The sequence below is a fragment of the Centrocercus urophasianus genome, unplaced genomic scaffold, assembly GCF_019232065.1.
Source record: "Centrocercus urophasianus isolate 14NV4802_14NV808 unplaced genomic scaffold, USGS_Curo_1.0 seq_16, whole genome shotgun sequence".
Lineage (NCBI taxonomy): Eukaryota > Metazoa > Chordata > Aves > Galliformes > Phasianidae > Centrocercus > Centrocercus urophasianus.
Genome location: NW_024884711.1, coordinates 20,055,131 through 20,076,306, shown reverse-complemented (window position 1 = coordinate 20,076,306; position 21,176 = coordinate 20,055,131). Strand labels below are relative to the sequence as shown.

Here is a 21,176-nt window from a genome sequence, read left to right as displayed (position 1 = left end):
TCCTGCTGTAAATATTTTTCTAAGAAGTTGTTATCATCATCCCTGAGGTTTCCCCTTCCTTAACTCCTGCAACACTGTGAAAGCAAATCTAAACTTTAAGGAACTTAGTTTTTTCACACAGACCAGGCAAAATAAAAGACTACTGAAGCAAATTTATTAAATAGTGCCAGAGTAACAAAATATATCAGTGAAGATCAAGCAAGAGATTAATCTGATTTACCACTGTGCAGGTCTTTATTTCTACTTAAAACCACATAAATCTTTTATCATAACCAACAGCTGAAAAAGACTTACCACCTATTGTGAAAGTAAAAAATGTGATAACATGATGCAATACACATGTAAAATATATATCTATGTGCAGTATGAAAAAAAACGAGCAGTCATTTACAGCATTCTTGCCCCAATTATAAATGCATAGGTCCCGCCAAAAGTAACACCTCCTGCTTATTTCTATGGAAACTACAACAGATGAACATGGTTCTACTTGATCCAGTAATGACTGAGTCTCAGTATTCAACAGCAAAGTAAATATGAAAGATACGTAGGAAAAGGAGAATGAGATCAAAATTAACACAGAAATATGAGTTTGGTGAGATTTACTTCAAGTTGAAGACTGAACTTTTGCCAAGACATGATCAATTTTTTTCATGCATTCAGTTGACTTATTACTTGCATCATTTTATGCTGACATGATTGGCTTCAGAAGGCCTGAATAACAAAAAAGCACAATTCTTGATAAATATTTTCAAATATTGTAATCAAACAATAAATTCAAGCAACTGCACCAGACTCTGATTTCCTTACTAATATTACAATTAGAAATAAATTTATTTTAAATTCTCTACTACATAATTTTTTTAAGAATATAGATAATACTTCAAATTTTAAAAGAATCTTTACTATACATGCATGCATAAACTATCTATCATAGTATCCTATGAGTAGGAATTCATTGAGAATTCTCATACAGGTACAGACAAATTAGTATATTGCTAGATAAAATGAACTGGATGCTGCTGGTAAAAATAGGGACTCAAGATTTATTTAATACTTCGCTACTATTCTAGCTTAGTACTGATAACAAAAACTAACGATTTAACTGAAGTTAAGTCAGTGGAAGAAATCAGGTCATTAGTTATGGACAAGCCTAATGACTGGTGGAATGGGATCTACAGTTAGACTAGAAAAAAAGAAGTCTTTTTTAAATATAATTACTTTTGCAATTATCAAAGATTGGAGACTTCCCTCTGTTCCACTGAACCATTATTAAAGTATTACTTCTAATCCCCACTCATCAATGAGATAAAAATCATTTATTGATTCTATATCATACTACACCACGAAATTCCTGTTTTCCACATTGATTTGTCCTATTAACCATTTTTTTTTCTTGCAACTCATTTCACTTATGTGACAGGCATAGCAACAGTGTGCAAGCTTTCAAAATTTATAATCAAGCTGAGTTGTTTTATCAAGGAAAGATCAAATAAAATTAAGTGAAAACTACTACACAGTTTTCCAAGAGCACACTGATTCAGAACAGTAAAACATGCTTTGATAATCACTAAGTCAAGCCAAGAACTTCTACCTTTTATTTGCAAAAATCTCATACTGGCAGAAATAATTCTGATTGGATAATATTTGTAAATACCCAATACCATCTGTAGATATATATTATATATATATATATATATATATATATATAAAACAGTGGGACAAATTGCAGAAAAAACATATATTGAAACATTTTCTATTTTAAGTCAGACCACATTCCCATTTTTCAAAGCTTACCATAAGTTAAAAATACTGCTTGGAAAATATTAAGTAATTTATCTAACACAATAAGAGCTGATGATCTGAACAGGCTGGATTCCTGGGCTGAGGCCAGTGGGACGGAGCTCAACAAGAACAAGTGCCAGGTCCTGCACTTTGGCCACAACAACCCCAGGCAGTACTATAGGCTCAGGGCAGACTGGCTGGAAGACTGTGTGAAAGCAACTGATTTGGGAGTGTTGCTCAATGCTTAGCTAAACATGAGCCAGCAGTGTGCTCAGGTAGCCAAGAAGGCCAATAGTATCTTGGCTTGTATAAGAAACAATATTGCGAGCAGGACTAGGGAGGTAACTGTCCTTCTGTACCCAGCTCTTATGAGGTTGCATCTCAAGTACTGTGCTCAATTTTGGGCCCCTCACTACAAGAAAGACATCAAGGCCCTGGAGTGTGTCCAGAGAAGAGCAATGATGCTAGTGAGAGGTCTAAAGCACTAGTCTAATGAAGAGCAGCTGAGGGAACTGGGATTGTTTATTCTGCTGGAGGCTCAGGGGAGACCATACTGCTACCAACAATGACCTGAGAGGAGGTTATGGCGAGGGGGGAATTGGCCTCTTCTCCTGTATAACTAGCAATAGGACAAGAGAGAACGGCCTTATGTTGCTCCAAGGGAGGTTCAGGTTGGATATCTAGAAGAGTGGTCATGTGCTGGAATGGGCTGTGCAGGGAAGCTGTTGAATCACTGCCCTGGGAGGTGTTCAAGAAATGTTCAGATGTACTAAAGGACATGATCTAGTGGGGAAATATTGGTGGTAGGCAGACAGCTGGATTGGATAGAACTTTCTCTTGGAGGTCTTTTCCAAACTTGGTGATTGTATGATTCTATAAAAATGGCATTTAAAAGTTCTGGATTCCAGGAGAAGCGTATTAACAGTCCCCTAGCTTTATAATTAAAAATCTGAGAATCCTAAAAATTCCCAGGCATTCCAACATTTATCAGCATTGCCTGTTGTCTTTTTGCTGAATACAGAGGAAGAGTCTGGCTCCACCTTCTTTACTTCACCTCCATTAGGTATTTATACACAGATATGATTCCTTGAGTCTTCTCCAGGCTGAACAGTTCAGGTGCTCTCGGCTTCTCCTTATGAAATATGCTCAACTATCTTCATTGCCTTCATAGCCATGTTCCAGCAGGTTCATGTATGTCCTGCACTGAGGGGCTCAAAACTGTGGCACTTCACGTGTCTTACCAGGGCTGAGCATACAGAGGAAAAATCACCTCCTTCAACTTGCTGGAAGTGTTCTACCCAAATGCAGCCCAGGGGGCTGTCAGACCTTCCTTGCTGAAAGGGTGCTTTGCTGGCTCATGTTCAATTGGTTTTTCAGCAAGGAACTACAGGTCATTTTCTGCAAAGCTGCTTTCCAGCAGGTCAAGCTCTAAGATTGTACTGTTGTGCTTCTCTTGTTTGTGAGTTTGCATTACTGAATTTCATTAAGTTGCTGTTCACCAAATTCTCCAGCCTGTCAATATCGTTCTGAAATGGCAGCGCAATTGTCTGGTTTATTAATCACTCCTTTTGATTTTATACCATCTGCAGTTTTCCTGAGGGTGTTCTCTATAGTATCATCTGGATAATTATTGAAGTTAACTAGTATTGACCCCTGAGGTAGAACATTGTAGTGTTCTACCTGTAAGAAAGGTCCACTAGCAAGACCTCACTCTTTGATCCCAGCAATTCATACAGTTATCAGTCCTCTACATTGTCTAGTTTTCTAATTTATACTTGATCTGTTTTTTAATGAAGATGCTATGGGGCACTGTATCAAAAGCCTTCCTGAAATCAAAATAAACAATAGCCACTGCCCTCCTCTCAGCCACAAAATTAATCTCCTACAGCAAAATGACCATCACCACGGTCAGCTATAATTTTCCCTTCGAAAACTCATGATGACTACTCCCAGTCACATTCTCAGCTTTAATATGCTTAGAAATCTTAGATTTGAAAGCTAGAGGAGTCTGGTACCCCTAGGAATCTTACTCAAAACAATATATTCAAGAATTCTAAGCTACCAGCTGTGGAGAGAAGAGCCAAGTCCTTGCCAAAAACAGAACTTTGAGGCTTCCAGGATTCTATCTCCATGATGTGTTCCTCAAAAATTCAGTAACTTACTTTCAGTGACGCATATATTAAAATTCAAGGAGGTATAGAGAAGCAGTGTGCAGAATGGCTGATACCACAGAAACATGTGAGTTATGTTTAAGCTTTCTAGCTTGTTTGCACTGGCAGAGCTGTGCTCAGCATGTACTGCTTTACTTAAGCTGGTAGCTAAACTTACATCAGTTATTTTAACAATACTCAATCCATCAAAGTTACTCACCATACTCCTTTCTCTGGAGAAATATTTTTAACCTGAAGTCCCCTTTTCTTTATTAGTTTTTGGGTATTTATTCTTCAGTTCACAACAAAAAGTCAAGCAAGAGTCACCTGAATCAGCGTCTCTCAATTTAAAATAACCACTGTGTTCACTGTGAACTACTTACAACTTCATCCTTTCTAGAGTGTGTTAAACCTAGATTTTAGGCTGCTATTAAACCACTGTATCAGCACAGGAAAAGGTTAAAATCCAGTCAAAATGTGTATATAGACATGTACGTCTGCATATATATATATACACACATACACACTTCTAAAAAATACATATTTATTGTAAGTGAATATGTACATGATGTATCTACAATATAAATATATATTTATATATTTTTTTATTGTATATATAATATATCTACTTACTGGAATATCTCAAGATCATATAGTTGCTATGAGAAAACAGTAAAAAAAAATCCTAAAGAGTTAACAGATGTTTTAGTCTACTACTTAGAACAATGGAACATATTCAGAATTGAACTAGAATTAGAAAACAGATATTTGTTTAATGCTTATAAAGTCTTTCAAAATTAATCTTATTTGCTATGTACACAGCTTTTTTATAAGATTCTCTGTTCTAAGAGTAGTAAATAATAAAGGTCAAAAATGCATAATTTAAAATATACCTGAAAACTAGATAAAACAAGTTGCCTAAGCACATTTTACTCATCTTAAAACTTTTGTTAAAGACATTTAAAACAACAGTGTACAAAGAAAAAAAACTACAACAGACCCATGAATATGCAAACTGGCAGCAATAAGGGCAAATACGTACCCTTAATAATTGATTCAGCTGCATACAGATCCCTCTTGTAGGTCACCTAAAGGACAGACAAACCTCATTAGATTTAACACAGCAGGAAGGAATGCAAAACCAATAAAACAATGCCTTGAAGGCAATTCTTTACGTTTGAAATACCAAATGTAAAGAAATGATATTGTCAATTTCTTAATTATGATAAAATATTACTGGCAAATCATGAGAACAGAAGTTGCAGATACTATTGGAGACCTGAAACATTTTAAAAAATACTCAGACCTGATTAGCAATCATTTGAAAATACACCTACTTTTAACCCTTTAACAAATCTTGAAGTATGATATTGCACCAATTTTCATACATTCTTCATAATTCCTTACAAAAACGTATTTCTAATCTGCAATTTCATCACGAAAGAGATTCATGTTGAAAGGACTTGTGAAGGTTAAAAACCATCCAGGTAGAAGCCTAGTTATTTCTTTTGCTGATATGGGTGATTTTCTTCAGCACTGTAAAATTATTACTACTAATGAGAGTCTTGTTTCTTATTTCCATATCCAGAGCTGACACAAGGTATTTTTGTCCACAATAAAAGCTTGCTATCTACTGTTAACCCTAAAGCACTTTCAAAGTCTCTACCTTCCTAGAACAATTCTACAGGTGTGGCCTAAGGTTCGGGGGGCTTTTTGTGTGTGTTTTTGTATTTGGCTGAAATGAAATGCATGCCTTTTGCTTACATTAGTTTACCAAATAATTCTTAGGTTACTTTTCATACTTTGCTTCTGATCAATTATCTTTTTACTTGTAACTCCATAAAACTTTGTGTCCTTTGCAAAAAAAAAAAAAAAAAAAAAAAGTATAGGTAAAAATGTATCAGATCAATACTGTGGAGTACAACAGCTTCTGCATGTGGTGAAAACTACAGAAAACTATCAGTTATCTAACTTTTAATCTATTCAATGACTAAAACAGTTACAGTCATCTTTTATTTTTAATTAAGATGCCATGTAGCAGAAGTGAAACTGCTGCCAATGGAGTACTACATCAACACTAACGTCTTATGAGCCAAGACTATAATCTTGTAAAACAGGCTTGGAATCAATTTCACAAAATAAATACATTCCATGTTGGTTATATTAATTATATTAGTCCACTAACTCTTTGATAATCAAATTCTGCCTGTAGCAGCATACTCCTAAAACTGCTGATCAACACCAAATTTACATACTTTAAGTACTCAGATACTACATTTTCATGCGACAACATTAATTTTCATACAGTCCACTCAAACATCCAGCATTTCAAGACATTTTTAATACGTTTGTTGTAGAACAGAAAATTACTGTATCGAATATTAACACAAATAACTCACCAACACAGAATATGAAACCAACACCTGCTTATTCCCCAAAGGCTAGTCTTAATTAGTAAACACTTCTCTACCATTTTGTATTATAAACAAACTATTGTATCTATTTTATGAAATCCATTCATATATGCTATATTTGAAAAACCTCAGAATTGCTGGAGAGGTGTTTGTTTGTTTTTTGATTCTGTGATACCAATAATTCTACCAGAGTACTGTCATTTCAAGAAAACAACAAATACGCACAGAAACAATCTTCTCCAACAGCTTTGAGTTATTTAATGCTACAGTTTGTGCACCTAATACAGGAAGGCTGATCCAACAGTAGGGCTCCTATTTCATTATGCTGGCCCATGACTTACGGCAGCAGAGGTTGAACCTTCCTCTAATAATCCATTACATTCTGTCACTGCGCAACAGATGGCAGCACAGGGGCAGTCTTGGCAAAATAGCACCTAAGATGGACATGCATAAGAAGCAAAGCTGCATCACTGAATTCCAACATGAGGAAAAAATGGCAGTTGATATTCACTGACACTTGCTGAACATTTATGGAAACAGTGAATGTGAGCACAGTAAGGTAGTGGGGTGATGTGTCCCAGCAGTGGGAACAAAGATGTGAAAGACAGCCATATTCCAAACAGCCATATACAGCTATCATACCACAAAATAAAGTGCAATTCAATCAGCTCATCTTTGAGAATCAGCAGATTACAACCAGAGAACCATGTACAGAGATGAACACTGGCTTCAAGGCACTGAAAACAATGGCAGCAACATTGGAATATCACAATGTTTGCACCAGCTGGGTCCCATGATGCTTGCACAGGAACAGAAGATCATATACAAGTTTGTCAGAACCAACTGAATACAAGGCTGAAGGTGACAGTTTCCTGAGATGAATCCTTACCAGTGATGAGACATGGTGGCATCACTATGAGCCAGCATGGAGTGATTATTCCGGATTTCCTAGAACCCAGACAAACCATCAAATCTGACCACTACATTGCAACACTGATCGAACTGAAGGCTCAAACTTCCAGTGTCGGGACTGAGAAGGCGACAACCTTTCTCTTGCAACACAATACTGTCAGGCCCCACGCCAGTTTGAAGACTGTGAAACACACTAACAATCTTGGACGGATTGTCCTACCACATCCCTTTGTATAATCTGGATTTGGAGCCTTCTGACTTCCTCTATTTAGACCAATGAAAGATAGATTGTGTGGACAACATTTTCCTAGCAATGACACCATCATAGCAGGTGTGAGATGGCGGATCAAACAGAAATAAATAGGAACCTTCGCACAAACAGAATTCTTCTAAATACCATGTGTGTACTTAAAAGATACTAGGTCCACGCAGAATGAAAATTTTTATAACACTTGGAATACACAACCTGTTCTCTACCTGCTAACTGACTGCAGGTTTCCTGTTACACATATTCTGAAACCTCAAAAGATGTTTGAAGTATTACTATTTCAGTTCTCATCTATCTGGATGGAATATCCTTTTTCCTCTCACTGAAGAAAAGACAACCGGCCATCGGAACAACACCAGTTCTTGGAATATATCATATTGTGCATCTCAGTGTTGAAAATTTTCATAGAAAACAAACAACGACATATTATAAATCATGTAGTTTATAAAAGCTATGGAATGACAATCTTGCTTCTGAAATGTGGTCAGTAATAAACAGCTCCTAACTATTTCATAGGCAGACATAAATTGAGAAAACTGGCAGTCTTCTGAATTTCATCAAACTCTACAAACTGAAAAGTGTTTCCCTCTTTAATGCAACTGCCTCACGTCAAATGCTGGCATAGAATGGCTAAACAGCATGGTATAGAGCAACCAACAAAAGTGTGCTATTCAAACAGGAAGGAGCCATATGTCTCTGTAGGTTCTAAAATTTATGTGCATTTGCTGCAGAAAATTTATTTTACAAATCTCATCATTTTTATGACTTTAATGCTCTGACTAACTTTACAGGTGTCACTGACACTTCAATACAATAGTAGGGAACAGAATGTTAGTATGTATAAGTACTTTAAAGATATGGCACCAGTATACTTACATATACATATGTGTTGCACCATGTGCAACACAGAATTTGCACATAAATGGGTGCTGCTGTCATTGTCATGCACTACACACTTCTGTCAACACTGAAATTCTTTTTATCTGCTCTACAATATTTTCATCTTTTTGGGCGAAATCTCTTCCTCCATGATATTCTCAGGTATGTCACTAGCTAACAAACTTCTCTGTCCAAACTCTGCATGGAGTATATTAGGAGTCCAATCAACTGGGCTGTAATAAAGTAGATAGAACATAAATAGAAGTAATTATTTCCCTGTACTTGGTACTGTTGGAAAGACACCCGAGTGCTGTTTCCAGTTTTGAGCTGCTCAGTATCAAGCACTGGCAAAGTGGAGCAGAAGAGGGCTGCAAAGAACTTGGCTTGTTCAGTCCACAGAACAGAAGGTTCAATGTAAGGATGGGTCACATTACTGGTTATATAGTAAACTAAGCTTTTCTTGCAGGCTTTTCCTGTTCTCCTCTCATCCTTTCCCAACTGCAAAAGGCAGCAAGGGAAATGCTGATCAGATCTTACGGAAATACAAGTCTGTATGTAAGGACGGATAATCACAGGAATTGTTTTTCCAGAGATTACATGAAATTTCTATTCTTGGATAGACTGAAAATTCACAGGGACAGAGCTCACCCTGCACAGCCAGATTAATCTAACTAACCTGGCCCCTAGATGACATTCAGCTACTTCTTTCAATCTTAATTATTCTGTAAGCCTAGTTCATAAGACTGCATGCTATCTACTGGGCACTAATAGCATCTACAGATAATAAAGAATCATAAAATCATAGAATGGCCTGGGTTGAAAAAGACCTTAATCATCTAGTTTCAACCCCTCTGTTGCGGGCAGGGAATCAAAACATTACAAAGAATGAATTGAACATTATGGAACTATTTTGTTATCATAAGCATTATGATACTGCATGGCAGAATCTGTCCTTTAGAAGACTGAAAAGGAAGGCAGACAATCAGTTTCAGAAAGATTATCTCCACAGAAAAAATCCTGAAAGACTTTTAGGCAACCAATGTGTAAGTAAATTTTGCTGCTAAATGGCACAGGAAATTTGCAGTGCAGATTCAGGAAATTACCTTTCAGTTTAAGATTTATGTTCATATTATTAGAAATCATGTCCCAGTGGAGAAAATTTACTGTCAGAGACAGATGGAGTGATTTGAGCTGCTTCCAGATCCCTCAACACGGTAACGAGAAGAAAAAAAAAGAAAAAAAGGAACACTTACTAATTGCATGACACAACAGCTAATGGATTACAATCCAAAACAATTAAATGATAGATTTACTTAAAAACTAAAGAGATATATTGTTTGGCACCTGAATACACACTTGTTTTGTCTGTTGTTACGAACCCGTAGACTGTTGGACCTTGATATTTACAACAACAACAAAAAAATAACAGCTTGTTTGAAGAGGTCTTAAACTCTCCAGGGTTTTTGAACGCAGTGAAATGTTCAAAAATCAAACTGTTTCTAGCCAGGTATTTGACATCAGAGAACAAGAAATGTTTTCATAGAAAAAGCAGAGGAAAACAGGAAAAGTATTTAGAGGAAGCAGGGGAAAGTTAATTTCATAAAACAATGTTCTTAGTTTTATAGATACACATACAGAGTTTAACAGATTCTCAAACTATTCAAGTGCCTAGCTTGTTTTTCTAGTTCCAGATACACTCTGTCTTCATTAATTATCTCAGATAACATCTGCCCAAGCCTATCTACAATGATGTGCCCAAAACAGCTCATGATAATCCAAAACCAAAATGAACTTAGTAGGAATCTCAAAGTTATTATTAGCACAATCTATGGTATATGAAAACAGCCTTGAGAGGCAAGACAATGTGAATCAATAACTGATATTTTATTGACAATTACCAAAAATTTTAGTAATATTAATAGCTAATAATACATTATTTCAAAAATATCATTTTTCCATGAAGTTCCAGTATAATTTATCCTCGATAGTGATTATTTTATGGAAAAAGAAATGATAGCATGTTACATAGACAAATCACAAAACCAAATTCATCCAACAGGTAACGCCAGGGGCGGTAACATAACCCAACTCACGGACAGAAGACTAAGTAAAGCAACAGAGTTCTTTCAACTCTATATTTTGTAAAACTAGCTTTATTTCTTTCCATAAGCTAGTATATGATACCAGAGTTTGGGACAGCTGCTCTTCTTTTTGCATCTTGAAACTTAAGTAAGCACGTGAAAGCTGCTACCAGAAACTTAATCCATGCTTTTAGGAATTAACTCTTGTGACGTGGCCTACAACCGCATAGATGGATTTAAGAGAATATTAATTCCATAATCATTATCAGCTACTGGCTGAAGCACTCAAAAAAAAATCCACTGTTCTCTCAATATATTAAATTTCAGAATAGACTCCATATTTCTACTTGGAAATAGTTCTCCAAAGAGTAGCTATTATTCTTTTCATTACAACAACATGAAAGTTCTGAGTTTATAATACTGGAAGCAGTCAAAAATAACTGTAATCAGAACTCTTCAAAGTATCTTGCAAATCCAGTTTCCATTCCCCTATTCTGAAAGATTATCATAGACTATTATATTTCTTATTACCTGGTTTAGCACTGAATGTTGCAAAGGTTGACAATCTCCATCATCAATGCTCTGATATTTTTAAACTGATTTCTAAAATTCAAGACAGTAAGGCTACTACCAATCTGTATGAAGAATGCTTATCAAAGGATAAACATATGAGGAACCTTCACTTTCACAAGGTTTTGAAAGTGTAGGTTTTATTTATTTGAATATTCATAAAAAGAAAATAGACCTCTTAATTGTCAGAGAACATTCTTTTATTTTCAAAATTGTGAAATTTAGTAGACAAAAGTACAATTATTACACTTCACACACACTTGAATTTTCATGATTATAGGAAATCTGAAATGTTGCCTTCATTAATTTCAACAAATGTATAAGAAAATAGAAATGTTTACACTCTTTACCTTCCAAAGGTCAGCTGTTCCTTCAACAAGCTTAGCATTCGTTTTACAGTATTTCAGAGCCAGATGCAAACATTCTGTTCCATAATCCAGATCATAATCTGTGCACTGTTAGAATTTAAAAGGACATTTTATTAGTCTTAAAGAAATTGTGTTGGTTTTTTTTTTTTTTTTTGGTAATATAAGTAATAAAACATTTTTCTCAGCAGTCCAGTCCATTTACCAAATCTCAGTCTTTTTTTCCCCAGGCTGAACAGACCCAGGTTATTCAGCCTTTCCATGAGAGATACTCCAGGCCCTTTAAGTAGTACCACTACTTCCTTTTCCAAATTATTTATGAATAAAATGAACAGCACAGTGCCCAGCACAACTTCTGAAAAATTCTGTGGCTATCTCTTCCTACTAAACTTGGTCATGTATTATGTCTTGTTTCTTATCTTAAGAAATCATTTACAATCAAATAAATCCTTCCCTCTTATTCTCCATACATTCAGCTTCATTATCAAGCCCTGGTAAAACATTTTAATACATAAGCATGTTTTAATACAAAGCAAAACATTTCAATACAGAAGTCAGTAACTCAGTATCCTCCAGGATTCCAAGTTGTTAAGAATGAAATGGTATAACTGAGTTAAAGAAGACTGAAATAAGAGTGTGATAAACACAACTCACCTCTTCTTCTTAAATTTGCTCAATACATTTTTAATAAAAATGAGAGACAAAAAATTTAGTTTCTATTCTTGTTTTATAGCATAGTAGTGAAATTCAAGGAATTAACCAACATTATACATCCAAATTTTATTATTATAATGCAGAGCAGTCTCTGAAAAATCATAGTTGTCACTTCCGCATAATTTAAGTTAGTAATTTCTGACGTTCTGGATTGCTGCCATCACTGCAATCAAATGAGGATCCTTTTATACAATAAATTTTGAAAAAAAAAAGTAGTTCAGCTGTTATAATCCTCTACTGAGGTTATTAAGAGATTTCAGTACCAATAAAAATTTTAAAAAACAAAGTAATCTTGAAAAGGAAACTTATTTTAGAACACTGAAGAAAAAAAATGTAACAAAAAGATTTCTACACAATGCAGAAACTATTTGCATTCTTTAAATACTCAAGGGTTCTTTTATGGTTTTTTTTTTTTTAAGGAAAATTTTAAGGTAAAATGAAAAATATTTTCTACTGAAGTGAATAACATAAATTAAAGAATGTTTTTCCCTTGCCTTATAGTTGAAGAAAGTTTCAGAAAAGCTGTTTGTCTTTGAAATAAATTAATGTTAATTTTAATTAAGTTACATTTTTAAAAATATATGAATTACCAAGACTAGGCTAAGCAATTCCGACTTATTTGCAAAGTATTAATTACACATAATTAGTCGGGAGTGGAAAATATCCATAAATGAGATTAAACACTGTAAGGATATTGCTGTCTTCAAGGAAAGAAATATGACAGAAAGCAAAGTAATAATTAAAAACATATTTCACTAACACTTGTACATTGTGACATTTACTACTCTAATTATCAGTAATTGTTTAAACCTAAACATATTGCTATAGTGTACTCTCCTGCAACTTAATATACTGATGTAAGTGGAGAAAAAATGAAGTACAACTATCAACTCAAGACCAGCTTAATTTATATTTTACCCATACACGTGTTCTCCACACATGAAACTTAAATCCATATTTAAGATTCATAACTTGAAAGTTTCTACACTGCTCTAAGAAATTCAGTTACTGAATTTAAGTGTTGTCAGGGAGTGTCCATAGTAAAGAATAGTAGAATATGTAAGAGGAAAATTTTTACTGACTTAGGCATGCAAAAATTAGCAAACTAAATTTTCTGTTTTTCAGAAAATTTCATTGTACATCCAGAGCTAACTTACACTGCAATCACTTCTTTGAAAATACTACCATTCCTAAACTGTCATTTTAACTGAAAAGCTTTGTTAAGAAGTTAGACACAGTGCAGTTAACCATACTTGTCATGTACACATAGCTTTGTGAAACAATGAACATAGTTTAAGCTTCTGACCACAAATTCGAAATGGTGAAAACAGATGGAAATATTGGCACAAATCATATACACAAAGGAAAAAAAACAGATTAACTGAGCTCTGTAAATGTCACAGAATGAAATATGTTATTTAAAAATGCTTTTGATCTGTTGAATATTCAAAGGCATTCTAATAGGTAGTTTGGGGGACATTCTTTTTTATGGGTGCTTTTTTTCCCAAGGAAAGATGTCTGAATAAAGTACACAGCGGAGACTGAAATCTAGATTTCCACATGACATCAATTTTTCCTACCTCCAATCCCCACAGCGATTCCAAAATATTTTGATAAATAGTATGACTTCCTAAGAATGGAGCTACCCTGTGGCTTCTGATCGTAAAACACAGAACATAACTTTAGAGGAGAGAGCACTGTCTGGGAGGCACTGAAAGTCCACAACCTAACTTGTTTCCAATATGAAAACTGGAACAGTTAAAATCACAAAGAAGCAGTATTTACAATAAAAAAATACTTAACTGTTTAAATTATGATTATTTTACTGAGTACTTAACTGACTTTGGATACATGAGATCTGATAACCATAAAGCAGAACTAAAACAGATGCAATACAATTTTTCATTACAGCTTTGTCATTTTCTTACTATTTCATAATTCTTGAGTTGTAATATGCTTACAAAATAAGGGAACAAAATTAATAATTTTCATGTATTAACTGAAAGAAAATCTTCAGACTCGCTCCTTTAAATACATGGCCTTAAAGTGCATGAAAAATTGGTCTTACTTCCGCAAGCGGTGGCTGTATCATCTTTGGTACTTCTTCCCTCTTCAGCAGCAGTTAGCATCCCTACGTTATAAACTGACTGCTGTTTAATGTCAAGCACGTTTAGTAAGTTTACACACTTGCGGAATCTGAACTTCTGTTTCTATTTTTAATACACTTCCCATGTTCGTTGCCTTGGAATGCAGAAATTGCTGAATTTAAACAGTCAACTGCATATTCTATACACAAGAATTAAACAAGAATGAAAGCAGCAAAGATAAGGAAACAGGTGAAAAAGTGGAAGAAAAAGTGCAATAAGTGCACTAAAAGTGTGCAATAAAACTGAGGTGAAATAAGCTTATTCCTGAAAGATTTCCTACTGAAGTTTATTATAATTGCTGCTCCATACATCCAGAAGAATCAGTGACAAGAAAAACAATACAATAATATACTCCAGTACAGAATTATGCAAACCTGTTTAAGTACAGATCTGCAACCTACATCCCAGTGCTCCTCACTGCAGTAACTGCAAGCACCCTCTCCAAACATGGAGAAAGTGAAATCCAAAGTGAAATCATGCACAAGGGCACTAGCTGAAGTACATTTGCGGTGATAGCAGTCAGGACTCTAGGCATACTTTGGAGGCCTGTATCTAGCGGAGTTCCCCAGGGGTTGGTGCTGGGTCTGGTTTTGCTCAACATCTTTATCAGTGACCCTAATGAGGGGATAGTTTCCACCCTCAGCAAGTTTGCTGATGATACAAAGCTGGGAGGAATGGCTGACACACCAGAAGGCTGTGCCGCCATTCAGTGAAACCTGGACAGGCTGGAGAGTTGGGTGATGAACAAAAGCAAGTGTAGAATTACAGATTATTTAGGCTACTCTAAGAAAATGTAAAGACATGATGATTCAGAGTCTCACAATTAAGGAATTTTTAAATAGATATCCAATTCTAAAATTAAGTAATCAACAACAGAATTTGATCAGGCTTAAAAACCAAAGTGAGTCAAACTCCAACTAAGGAAAAATACATCCTTTATTATTAAATAATTGGAACAGAGAAAGATATTCAGTCTTAAAATAATTTACTTAGAGAATCACATCTTGAAGTTATGCATGATAATATATAGTCCTTTTCCTTGCCTTTGGATATACTAAATTGTCAGTAGTTGAGATGAAAAGTTCTAACATCACTGCATTGTATTCTTCTCAGCTTTCTGAAGAGTGGATCACAGTTCAGATGGGTGGTCTTCTGCCTGCTAGATAATAGATACAGTGATTCTCTTCAGTATTAGGCACTTTCTGAGTCTGCGCCAAATGGATGATTCTTACAGATACAGTGTATTTATCAGGGCAAATACAATAACACTTTAAATAACACTCACAAACCAGTTTAATAACCAATTTTAATAATGTCTGTATGTCTCCACCAAGTTATATCTTTCACTACTACTAAGATGCCAGATTTCACCTAGGCTGTGGCAGCTTTGCACTGCTGAAAAGTTCTGAGCTTTGAGATTCTAAAGGATGAGGAGTGCCATAAAATGGAAGCAATTATCCCATTAGCAAGTTTTTTTTTTTTCTTTAAGCAAGGCATTAGAATTTCTCTAAGCATTCCTGTGGCAGAAATTAATTAGGGCAAGGTGGGGATTCATACAACATCCTGGCTCTACCATTATGCCAAAGAACTAATCAAGTACAGAACTAGCTAAGCTAGCATGGTTTTCTCAACAGACCACCAATCTAGCTGCAGGTTTTGAATAGATGAATGCTCTGTTGACCAAAATTCATGAATTACATTTAACCTGAAAATAACTGAGTGGGTTTTATGGATAGGAAAACGGGAAAAAAGAAAATACTTCCTATAAATCTCATAACCAAGCTGTTGGGATAAGATGATGCTATATGAAGTAACAGTAAAATCTCCATGGAAAACATCTTAAATATATAATCTAAAGACTGTACAAATTTCTAAATTCATTACTGTGAGGTTGACAACCATTTAAGTGATAGTCTGAGTGCATCAGCCTGAACTGAATAGAGAAAACCAAATTAAACTTTTTTTTTTTTAAACAAAGATTACAAATTACATTATTTCATTCATTTTCAATGTAAATTCATTACAAATTAGTTCCATTAAAATTTTGCATTAGAACTAAAAAAAAATACCAATTCTCATCAGGAATTAAATGGAACAGAACTAAGATACTCCTGAAGCAGTCTTTTTTGGTTGTTTGTTTGTTTTTTTAATGGGACTAAAACCAGACTTTAAGTCCAAGCAGAAATGGACTACAGCAATGACAAGGATGCTAAACTAGAAGCTTCTTACGTAAAGAGAAATGACATTTTCCATCATTTAGGGGATACACAGACTTCCCTGTCAAATAATTAAATCTATAATCCTAACAATCTACAGGCAAATCAGTAGAAAGACTTCCTTTGTTATTTCATAAACTTAAACTGAAAACTGAAAAACTTAAAGATATTCTCCATTTTTATATTATACAGCTAATTAAAATCTATATTACCATTGAAGGAATTAAGAGTTGGAATTTTAACAAGCTGAAATAATCCACGCTAGACTAGTACACTGCCTAGGACCAATCAAGTGGTGACAATATTAGAAGTATAATTATCTATTGCACTTCACGGGCAGATGGAAGTATGATATCTTTACAACTCCATATGAATAAAGGATCTGGCTTACAGTACTGTCCTAATACAACTTACAAAGGTAGCAGATTACTATTGTTTGTTTTAGCTAGCTCATTTAAGTCACATATCACATTTTGCTTCAGTATTTCAAAATACAGTTGATGGGAAGGAAGAAAACCTTCAGACAGAAAATGAAACATGGAAGTAGAAAAAATGCAGTAATATAATGATACATGTCATATATTTGGAAAGCCTGAACATAAAACGTAGCTAAGCAAGCTTGAAGAATGAGGTAAACTTATTTTCCCAACAAAGCACACTTAATGAAAGATGCCTGGCTTTCTTAGAAAACAATGAAGGCCAAGACACAATCCTTTAGAGATTATAATAGAATCTACATGTCTTACCTACTTACTGCCATTTGTTTTTAACAATTGTGATCTATTTTTCAGTGCCTTTCTATTACAAAAGCAAAACACTTCTAACCCAAATCACCAATTCATCACTGACTGGTAAAGATTTCACATCATGTAAAGATTTATGTATCTTTTTTCCTCTGAGTAGGCAACAACTTCAACACCTTAGTAAACACATCATTTAACGTCTGCTCAATGTTAAGAAAGTTCTGTTGCCATGAAGATTCAGGTATCTTTAGTCTTAAGAGAGAGGTGTTATTTGTTTTGTGTTTTTTTGTTTGGTTTGGCTTTTTTTTTTTTTTTTTTAAAAGGATTTCAGTGTTCAACTGAAATGGCCAAATTCTGCCTCACTTGCATTTTGACCTTTTAGTCCTTCTACTGAGTCTGACCCTTTCTCCCAAAGTTACCAAGGCTTTAGTTAACAATCTGTCTGCTACTGTTCATTTAATCCTATGTTGCTTCTGGCAATGTTAATTTGAATGACACTGATTTCTTTAACAAAGAATGAACCCACAGGAAAATCCCCAAATCAGTCTAGACATTTTGCCTCGAAGGACTCGCCTGACCTATGCCAAAATATTACTAAGCTGCTACAGCTGACTCCACTTCCCCTCTACAGAGGATACTGAAACGTTTCACACATGTTTGAAGAAGAATCCCAGGGATCTTGTACTCTTTTAAAAAGCACTTGAGAAGTTTACAAAATCCACATGGAATACACTCCCTGTTATTTACATACAGAGAAGACAATGCTTTGAGCAAATACTTCTACAATGGGCCTAACAATAGCCAACTTTCTTACTCTGACAAAGTGCTCCTTGAACATTCTCAGAAGTTTGTTTGACAAGAAAAATTTCATGACTTCTGAAAAACATGAAGTCTTTTACTTCTACTGAAGATTTGTTTGGACAGCTTGCAGAATCTCTCTTCTTACCATAGTCCCATCTTGAAATGATTTTCTGGGAGTGGAAGAACATCTGCCTCCCAGAATTTAGCATCAAAGTATTTCCATGCCTCTGCCTGACACACTATTATTTTGTATCTTGACATTACTATGCTTACACATAGCAGTTCTCTCCTATGCAGACAGATGCATAAGCATAGGCGACTCCCCTCACAAGCATATGCAACTGCTTATTATCCAAGAAGTGGGTAAAGCTGGCTACAAACAGATGTATTAATTGCAGCATCAGTCCAAAAAGTACAATACTCTACCTAGTCCCTGCAGAAGTTAGATAGAAACTCCAAGGTTTCATCTTCCTTGTGGTAGTTTCTGTAAGGTACTTTAGATAAGCAGAAAAAAAATCTCTAAACACCCTGAAGTTTAGCCTCTTTTAAGGAATATTCCTGCTTTCTCTTCTTTTTTATTATTTCTGCTTCATTACCTTGAGTAACTGAATATAAACTTTATAATCTACAGGTCTACTGTCAACAGGTTAATTAACTATACATATCCATCACTGATGCTGACAATTCACTAACAATATATCATCCTCCCTAGGCTTTCAGTTACATCTCCAACACAGAAGCTATTCAGGGTCTTCTACATACCCCTCTTCTGCTTCCATTTTCAATTGTTCCTCTGCAAGATCAGGAAGTTGTTCCTCCTATCTTCCTTACACTTTAAGATACATCGTGATTTCTTGAAAACCTCAGCTATTCTGTATCATGGCTGCCTTCGTACACTAACGCGACATCACATATCAAGATGCTTTGTACTGAAGACAAAGGATACCAGTGCATTCCACAATATGTCAGAAATAGGAATTAGAGAAATCACTCTTGGCCCACACTGACTAAAGAAAAAAGAGGTAGTCTACCCGGCTTTCTGATACTCTAATTTCACATCTGATACTGCTCCAGGGAAACGTTTGACTTCTACTAAGTTTTCCCTTCACCCTACTCGTCTTCCCAGGCTTACAAGATCCAACCCTGCATTTGCTAATGTTTTATATAAAAGATGAAACTACATTACGAAAAAAAAAAAACTGGTCTAAGGAATTCAGCCTTTATTTCTTTTATTTGGAAAGAATGGATTTTCAACTAGCACTTAAACTATACTGACATTCCCAGGGGCTGATAAGAATAGGTAAAAATGTTCCCAAAGAAGAGAAATTTAATTCTTGGTAGTTCAAAAAAACAAAAACAGAGAGAGAGAAAACCAACTGGCTGGATTTGTACTGGGTAGCTAGGTGTGATTTTACAACCCATCCACAAGTTTCACTAATTATTAGGGACCTGCATTTTTTATTTTATTTTTTTTTATATACAGAATACTTCAACTAATTCTCTACTAACATTTCCTGAAGGATAGCAATACAGTTCAATACATCTTACAAGAAATAAGAAATCACAAATCAAGAACAAATACCAGAACTAGGACAATAGTATGTTAAATTTATTCCCTTAACATATGTATATGGCCTTTTACCCAACATCGTAGGCAAAAACCCTGATTAAGGTAAAGCATCATATTACTGCCTGTGTGATATCACATATATTATGAAGTTCTTACTCCTCTAGCAATTCTTTGCATCTGACATTTGTCCACCTTTTGCCAAACACACATTATACCACATACAGACTTACATAACCTTAAGAGAACACAAACAGTGCAGTACTTCATAAGGATTTGAGCTCAGGAAGCATATACATGATAAATAACATCATAAGCATACGTAATTCATCGATCTCTCTCTTCAGAACCATTTCAATGCCAAAATCTAAAGTCCCATTACAATGCAGAGGCATCAGAATACTCCAATGTATCAGAAGTAAACAGCCATTTTCCCGTGATTCGTGTAAGCAATGGAACAGAGACTCGCAACAGAAAGTGTTAGGCAGCATTACATCTATCCATCAAAATCCACTTATACCTGTTCATTTTATTATAACTAAGTGCTCCATCTAATAACACAAAACTCACAGTGGAATCGTAGTCACAGTAATGAGGCCTTTTAAGATCAAGACACCATTTTAGCTCCACCGTTTATTTTGAGTTTCAATATTGGTTTTAAATGTTTTATAGTGCACCACTTACATGTCAGACATGCAACTAAAGACGGTGGCATGTTCTAATAAGCTCTGTCATTAAAAATGGAAGTGCATGCAATTTCTGCGCAGTTAAATTTAAAAGGCTCCAAAAGCAATAGTATAAGTTTCAAAGTTAATACTCATGATGTCAGAAGTCTTGATGATCGTCAGAGTTAGATTAGAAAGCAGTATATACCTGAGCACAAAAGATCTCTTTGGAATAGGTACATTTTTTAGGCTACACAAAAGATGTAAAACAGTGAAAAATAAGCTGAGATTCAGCAATAATGCAATGCAACGCACACACACAAAAAAAATACACATACAAATAACTTGGCTGAATACCCTTAAAAACCTGTGTTCTGGCACCACAGGTAAAGCAAATTCACTGTTATATATATGCACACACACACATTTTATATTTTACTTATATATAAAATATTATATATATAAATATTTATATATATATATATATTTTTTTTAAGAAATACTGAAATAAATCTTTGGCATCTGTTATATCTATTTCAACTAACTTTATGTACAAGGTATGTATCTCTTACCAAATCACTGCCTTTTTAATCAACCAAGAAATGGAAAAAAATATTCCAAAGTTGTGATTTTTAATTTTTAAAAAATAAGAACATACAACAGTAGAAAGGTATACCAGACTGATCTGCTCAGATCTGTGCCAAACAAAAAAAAAAAAAAAAAATCAAGAAGGACTGTAAATGGGAAGCCTGCAACAGTGAGAGAACTGACAATTAATTGAATGTTGTAGCTGAGTGGCTAAGATTCCCAGAGAACTTAAATTCATGAAAAAGAACAAATCTGGAAGCAAATTCTCTAAATCTTCTTATTCATACCAGTTGATGTATTTAAACAGAAAGAAT

The 21,176-nt window shown here is 34.8% G+C and overlaps 1 protein-coding gene across 3 annotated transcripts in view; it reads right to left on the bottom strand.

Moving 5' to 3' along the window:
* The window catches only part of CRPPA (CDP-L-ribitol pyrophosphorylase A), a 107,001-nt gene that overhangs the window by 59,136 nt on the left and 26,689 nt on the right, over window positions 1–21,176 (bottom strand). For all 3 annotated transcript variants that reach the window (XM_042817539.1, XM_042817540.1, XM_042817541.1), the window contains exons 4-5: window positions 11,407–11,511; window positions 4,975–5,020 (exon numbers count right to left, since the gene is read on the bottom strand). In XM_042817539.1, the coding sequence (XP_042673473.1) occupies window positions 4,975–5,020; window positions 11,407–11,511 (151 nt within the window). The remainder of the gene's footprint in view (window positions 1–4,974; window positions 5,021–11,406; window positions 11,512–21,176) is intronic.